This window comes from Peromyscus eremicus, chromosome 2, assembly GCF_949786415.1.
Source record: "Peromyscus eremicus chromosome 2, PerEre_H2_v1, whole genome shotgun sequence".
NCBI classification, from domain to species: Eukaryota; Metazoa; Chordata; class Mammalia; order Rodentia; family Cricetidae; genus Peromyscus; species Peromyscus eremicus.
The window spans coordinates 57355546-57363265 of NC_081417.1; the positions used below are offsets into that span (position 1 = coordinate 57355546).

A 7720-nucleotide genomic window follows, 5' to 3' on the forward strand; every position below is an offset into this window, starting at 1 on the left:
GTGAGAAAATGGGAAATTAGATGCCCATTCAATTTTTTATAAATCCTTTAGTATATTAATTTATGCAGGAAGTTGCCAATTCACTTGGGAAAAATCTGGTAAATATGCTATCATGGTCTGATCAGTTATTCTAACTATAACTATACTCTTACTAAAAATATTGGGTTAAGAACATTTCAGTGGGGTACCATTCTAAAGTTGACCACGCAGGGGTTCCATGAGACTCTAGTTTTTGAAGACATTAACAATTAAGTAGGAAAAGTGGTACTTCATGCTCAAAACACATGGGAGAAATCCCAAGGTGAAATACAGTAAACACAGGGCGTTTGAGAGTCTTTATTAAACTTATCTAGACCTTTTTGAACTTGTAAGTGGTGGCTATGGAATGCACCATTTGTTCTATTTATGAGTTAGTGGCTCTTCATTTTGGAAGATTGTTTAGTTATACCTTAACTATTCTGTGGATCAGAGAACAAAACCCCCAGAGAATTTAATCTGTCTTCTCTTGATAGAATAACATGTAAATCTTTGAACTAAATGTTTTATCTTTTAACTTGAATCCAATTTCATTTTCCTCAGGAGCCTTTTGATCAACTTTTATAATTTTTGACTGAAAATAATACAACCCCCTTTTTTGAAATTGCTCACCTCTCTCTCTCTCTTCCTCTCTCTCTCTCTCATACACGCACACATAATTTGTCAAGTACACACTCTTTAAGGTGTTTCAAAATTAAAAGTAAGTAGATTCTCTTTTAGAGGACTATATTTCCATTTTAACTGTAAGAACATAACATTTAATTTTTTAGGAGTTGAAACTTTGATAGAATTTAGCATAGGTTGACACAAATTGTTAGATATGAATAAGTCCATAAATGGAAAATTGATTTCTCAAATATTTGTGATAATCATCAGGATTGCTAAATGAAGTGTAACTAAAACAGGCAATTATTCAATTTTTTAAAAAAAAAATCTCAGTTTCTACCCTTGGTAAAGGAGAAATGGGTATATATGTATTGTGCACCTACTTTGCAAAATAATCTGTGAGCCTTTTAGAAATTGAGGCCAATTTAATAATTCTTCATTTTTTTTCAGTTTTTAAAGTTCTTCATATTTTCAAACTTTTAAAGAAGTTACATCTTTGAGAGTCATACCCATAACAGTAAAGAAGGAAATCCCAGAATCTTTCTACATATCTTACAAAGTATCCCAAAGGAACTTTCTCCAGATCCTTTCAAAATGGAAAAAATGTAGAAACTACGTGTATGTTGATTAAATACATACATTTCAGGATACAATCTGCATCCAATAGTTTTTCAGGGCATGTGAATATACACTTTGAAAGTTATTCAGGACTCAGCCAAATGGAATTATGCTTCCTTAAACCAGGTCACTGATGACATTAATGCTATTTTTTTTTGAGTGGTAACATTAACACCAACTAAATTGGATAAATATGCTCAGGTCAAGAAAGTGAAAGAATCAACACAACATTATATATTTGTGGAACTATAACCTTAGTTTTTCCCCAGTGAAAGAACAAAATCTTATTTTTTAAATCTACACAGTTTTTCTTTCACTGCTTTACACAAAACAGGTTCCTCTTATCTATGCAACACAGTTTTCAATATGAAACTAAAAGTCTTGATTAGGAAGCAGGGAAATATCCTGAAGTTACCTAATTGTGGTCATACTATGTATGCAGTACTTGAATTGAGAAATTGGGAGTGTCATGTGCTGTATGTTCCCTTTGACTTCTAGACATCTGGCAGACAGCTGTCCCATTTGCAAAAGATCATTGGCTGCATCACTGTCATGATATGCTCAGATCACCCTGCTTTCTTTATTGACTTCTGAAAACTCCTTATTCTGAGAGCTTTTGGACAACAGAATTTTTGATATCAGCTACTGATGAACATTGCCAAATAATTATACATAATCATGACTCCCTTTTCCATTTGTCATTAACCCATGAGCAGTGACTAGTGAGAGCAGAACTAAGGGCCGGCTAAATGGATTAATTTTATGAATGACACCTACCTTGCATTTTACAGGTACATCTAGCGATATACCTCCTTCTGGAGAAACCCAAAGGCTTCTGTTACAGTAAACTGGTCCAGGTTGGTAGTGTACGTATAAAAAATATTCCATTCTGTATCAAAACTAGGCACATGCCTTTATTTATAGTAACAGAAGTTAACAGAGTTGAGCAGTTTTGACTTGGGTCCTATTTCTTGGCATCCTACATCGGACATACACATCTCAACACATCTCTGCCTGTTACCCCAGGGATCTGTTCTCAGGTTTATCGGTGGTTAAAAGGAAGGTGAAATCACACTTGGATCTATACTGGTGAGTAACTAAAAGCACAACCTCTCATTCATATTGCTTTAAAACATATACAGCATATATGTTTCAAAAAAAAAAGAATATATTGATCTCTTTTTGGTGCTGAACCAACGGTATTGTATGATGCAAGGTTTTAACAAATGATAATAATAAATACAAATTTTACTGTAGAGTATGTTTTAGACAAATGTGTCTTTTTAATATGTAAATCCTACACTGTAGGTTGTTCTTTTTTATTTTTTTTCTTTTGTTTTTGCAGTGGTAGAAAATGTTGAATTGTTGTCCATCAGCATGAGCCAAAGGTTCAGGTTCATTACTGAGATCCCCAGAATGCCAATATTTGCAATGCAAACAATTAGTATCCCATTGTGTGAAGGGCTCTGACACATGCCTGCCTGCCTCTAATCGGCCAGTCTCCATGAGAAGTCTTCCTGCTTCCATGGACCCTGCTTTGACACAGGGACAACCACAGGAAGCTGCCTGATAACCTTGGGATTCACTATGTCAGATGTCTTACTCATTACCAACAGTGACACAGAGACAGTAGTGTGTGTGGTGGGCCCTTATATCATTTTCATGTTGAACCTCCTGGGTCCAGCCACCTCCCCTTCCACAACAGCACCATTGTTTTTTCGGGGCACATACTCAAGGTCAATGCTGTTTTTGTGTTTGCCTTTCCCTCGGCTCCACACAAAAAGAAGGAGAAAACAAAATAAAACCACTCCCAGGAATGTGAAACAGCCCATGGCTGTAGATACCAGTATTGTTTTAAGGTCCAGGGAAAAAGTATTGGCATTAGTGCCGTTGGAAACGGTGTCATTGGAGTCGGTCATGTACATAGGGGTCCTGTTTGCGTAAAGGAAGCGGTCTGAAGTGAATCCCTTCACGGTGAGAGAGGCGGTGAAGCTGTCGTTCCCAGCAGCATTGCTGGCAATGCAAACATACATGCCACTGTCTTGATCCTGGGCAAAACGGATTTCCAAGGTGCCATCACCCAACACAGTGGCCCTTCCGTTGGACTTGGCGGTGATAAAACGCCTTCGGGGTGTCACCCAGGAAATCACTGGCTGTGGGTCTCCGTCGGCGTTGCACTCCAGCTGAACCGTCTGTCCTTCATCCACTAGCAGATGCTGTAACTTCTTTTCACGGATTTTGGGCTTTTTGCAGGTAAAATAAAAAGAAAGTGCAGTGCTATGGAAATCCTTAAACGACCTCTCACGGATGGTGTCTGGCCCGGCACACATGGGCTGCTGGCCCCCAAACTGGAGGGTGGGCTGTCGTTGTAGGAGCCAGAGAAGTCGGCAGTCACAGGCTAGTGGGTTGTTGTTAATGCTCAGGACCTCCAAAGCCCTAGGGGAGGAGAAAACGTTCTCTTCCAACGTTTCCAGCAGGTTCTGAGACACATTGAGCACACGGAGGAAGCGGAGCCCTTGGAAGGAGTGAGGCTCAATGGTGCGGAGCTGGGCCCCCACTATATGAAGTTCCTGTAGGCGGATCAGGTCAGAGAACATGCCTGCTTCAATAGTGCTGATGGGATTGTAGGAGAGGTTAAGGTGGGTCAGGTAGACCAGGTGTTTAAAGGCAAGGAAGGGGACAGTGGACAGGTTGGTGTTAGTGATGGAAAGGGATGTGAGGTTGAGGCCATAGAGGCTATTGGCTGGCATCATATCTAGCAAGGGCCAATAGTCAATCTCTAGGTGTTTCAGGTGGAACAATCTTTTAAAGGCATACACAGGCATATTGTTGATATTAAGATGCTTCAGATGCAGGGTGATGAGGCTGCGGAGATGGGAAAGGGCTTCTGTTGGTACTGCTGTTAAGTTGCACTTCTCCAGGGTGAGCTGTTCCAAGCTAAGTAGTCCGCTGAAGGCCCTGTGTGATATATAAACCAAATCATTGTCCCCCACTTCTAGAGACTTCAGGTTATGTAGATCCTGGAACATGTAGTCCAGCAAAATGACAATCTTATTCTCACTAATGTCAAGCTTGGTGAGGTTGGACAGTCCAGTGAATACTCCCAATGGTACCAACTTAAGGCGATTGCCTTTCAGGCGGAGGGAACGCAGGTTAAAGAGGTTGTTAAACGCTCCAGGCTCCACATTGGCGATGATGTTGTCACTCAAGTCTATCTCCTCCAGGAGAGGGTATGATATGAATTCTTCAGGGTTTATGCTTTTTAACCTGTTTTTGCTGAGGTCCAAGATTTTAGTCTCAATGGGAATACCTTCTGGGATGGCAATCAAACGTCTTCTGTGGCAGCTAACAGATTTGTTCTGGGCAGAGCACTCACAGCGAGCAGGACAGCCGATGGTGGATCCCATGAAGAGTAACACTATAGCCAGACCCAGGAATGGCTGCCAGCATGGTACGGCCGTGTGAAGCATGACTCCCTTCTTAGTCTACACCTTGGTTATGGGCCTGCATGGATGGGGAAAGAGAAGGTGAAAAAGACAGTTAGGACAGAGACAAGGAATGGTGCATAATTAAGGAACCAAGTTATAAAATGAGGATACCGGATTTGGTGGCAACTAGATTTGGGATTATATTCAAGGGTTCCCATATTATCTACATTATCTCGGGCAACTTATTTCACCTCTGTACTTAAGTGTTCTTGGCTATTGAGTGGGGATAATGGAGGTGGTAACCATAGAGCTTCTAAGAATTATGACCAACTCAGGATTGGAAAACTATAGAGACAAGTTTACTGTCTTGCATAGACTAAGCAAAACAGCATATTTTTTTTTTCACATACAAAAGACCTTATTTTTAAAATTCAAAAGGAAAGAGACAGAGGTCAGTGGCTGAGAGGACACTAGTTCTGTATGAATGAGCATCTGGATCTTTACTGTTTGGGAGATCATCTTCTATTATAAATGAAGCTAATAGAAGTTTTAACAACAAGCCTTGGGTCCAATATTGAAACCAGTTAACATCTACTGCAAGGTGTTGAGAACTTCTTCATATGTATATACTGTATAAAAACAGCTTTTAATTTAAGACAGTCCTCTGTCTGAATTCAATGAATCTTGACTGAGGAAACTTGCTTATTTTAGGGAGACAGGTTTGCCTGTCTTACCACTCTGCCGTTGAGTTTCTTACAGGGATGACACAGGCTTGAGAAACCACTGTGACTACAGTAAAAATACGGCTCTTGTGATGTTAGCTTAAATATCTAGGATAGGGAAGATGCAGGTGTAAGAAAACAAAGCTTTTATGCATCAAGCTGTAAGAAAATCAGCATGTCACAGAATAGTTTTATTTTCATATTGTAAAACTTATTTCAGTCAACAGCATTACTAAATAATAAAATTCCTTAGAATAAACTTGACAAGCAATTTTCAGAACTACTATGGCAGCTACTAAGTCGTACAGATGAGTCTAAATTCAACTTACTAAACAGATAAACCAAATTTAGATAAAAAGTAAATGTCATAAACATATTCTCAATAAAGAGACATTACAAAAAATTTTTGAACTTAAAAATTAATGCTACAGCTGAAATAATTGAGCCAGGATATATACATAACTTAAGGAAATTTTATTTGATTCTTCAGCTGTTTATTAATTGACATTAGTTCCATATAGTCCTTAAGTTTTAATTTTTCTGATTTGTCTGTTACAGAGAAAAATTAAAACTCTGAAAATGTCAGAGCTCAGTTATATGTTATTTTATAGCTCTACTATAAAAGACCATGTTGGTAATACATAATAAAATTATGTTTTCAAGATACACACACATGGTAAACCAATGAGAACCATTAAAACTAAAAGTGATAATAGCACTACTACAAAAATATGGAAAATTATGAGGCAATGTGATATTAATATAAAATATGAAAGCTAAGTAAGGAATTACTTGAGGTCTACTTGAAAATAATTTTATTGTTGATATTTAAAATGCACTGAGGAAAAATATAAGGAATTGGAGATATTCATATTCACCTATAATAAAATTCAATTTTATATGAATTAAGCATTTTTATGAATAACACTAGAAACTAGAAATGAAAAGAATAATTATATTGTATGAATTTGCAATATATTATTATAGCAGATAAACACACACACACACACATACACAGGGTAACCTCGAGAATATATTTTAAACTCATACGAGAGGGAATGAGTTGAAGGCAGTAATAAATGAACAGGTGTTGTTTATCAGGAATAATGGAAAATGCCAACAAAGAAATAGGCGATGGATATAATAAAATCTGAAAATAGTCAATAAATACAAGCAAAGACAATTAATTTCAATAGTAAGCAGGGAAATGAAGATTGCTTAATATTGCAACTATATCATGTTTTGCTTTTAGGTTAAGAAAATTAGGTTCATTAATTTTACCCAAGAATTAGCAAGGTTAGAAAGAAGTGGATGTTCACATACTAATTTCAGAGGTACATTCTGAATACATTAATGAGGTTAACTGATATGTTTCAAGTTTAAATATATGTACATTTAACATGTTAACCCTTCTGACCCATATATTCTACATCTAGAAATATATCTTTATGAAATAATTAAATGTGTTTATGTGAGGATGTGTATACATGTATCCTACTGGATTGTCTCTAATAGAGGAAAACTAGAAATGTATGACAGTGTGAGCTAAGGTACATGAAGTATTGTTGAGCTACATACTAAAATACCAAGCAACCAATACATAATAAAATTGAGTTTTAAATTTATTTGCGTGGAAACAGGATGTAATACATTTTCTCATTTGTGATTATGGACATTATATGAAAAATGTGTCATAGAAACAAATCTTCCCTCCAAATAATTGTACTACTGGGCATTCCCAGTAGCAGCATATCAAGTGTTCTATAGCTCAGGTATTGTCTTTTATACTTTTACCATGCTAGTGGGAATATAATTTTATCTTCTTGTATTCTCATATACAATTTGTTGGCTATTTATAAAATTATTTGATACATTTTATATTCAAATATTTTGTCGACTTTTATTTGGGTTATATTTAATTACTGAGATGTAAAAATTACTTACATATTCTAGATACCAATTATTCAATATTAGATGTATGTATTGTATATATTTTCTGCATTTCTTTAGTTTGCTTTTTAATATTCTTATTGGCCTCTAAAGAACAGGTTTTAGGATCTCAGTAAGTCTGATTGGATTTTTCTCCTTTAGTGACTTATCCTTTGTGTTCTACCTGAGATCTATGTCTATGTCACTGTCATGAGGGTTTTCCTCTATGTGTTATTCAGATATTTTACTTTGACAATTTACCTTTAGAGTTATCATTCATTTTTATTTCATTTTGTGTATATTATGGGGCAGACCTGGAGATACTTACAACTGTCCAGCCCAAGTGTGACTTTTTTTTTTTTAAACACACTTGCCTTACCT

General features: G+C 36.6%; 1 protein-coding gene across 1 annotated transcript; it reads right to left on the reverse strand.

The window, feature by feature from the left end:
* Nucleotides 1-2210: 2210 nt before the first annotated feature.
* Nucleotides 2211-4730, reverse strand: Lingo2 (leucine rich repeat and Ig domain containing 2). Its single transcript, XM_059255716.1, has one exon. The coding sequence runs from the start codon at nt 4728-4730 to the stop codon at nt 2910-2912; it is 1821 nt and encodes a 606-aa protein (XP_059111699.1). The 3' UTR covers nt 2211-2909.
* Between the last annotated feature and the right edge of the window lie 2990 nt (nt 4731-7720).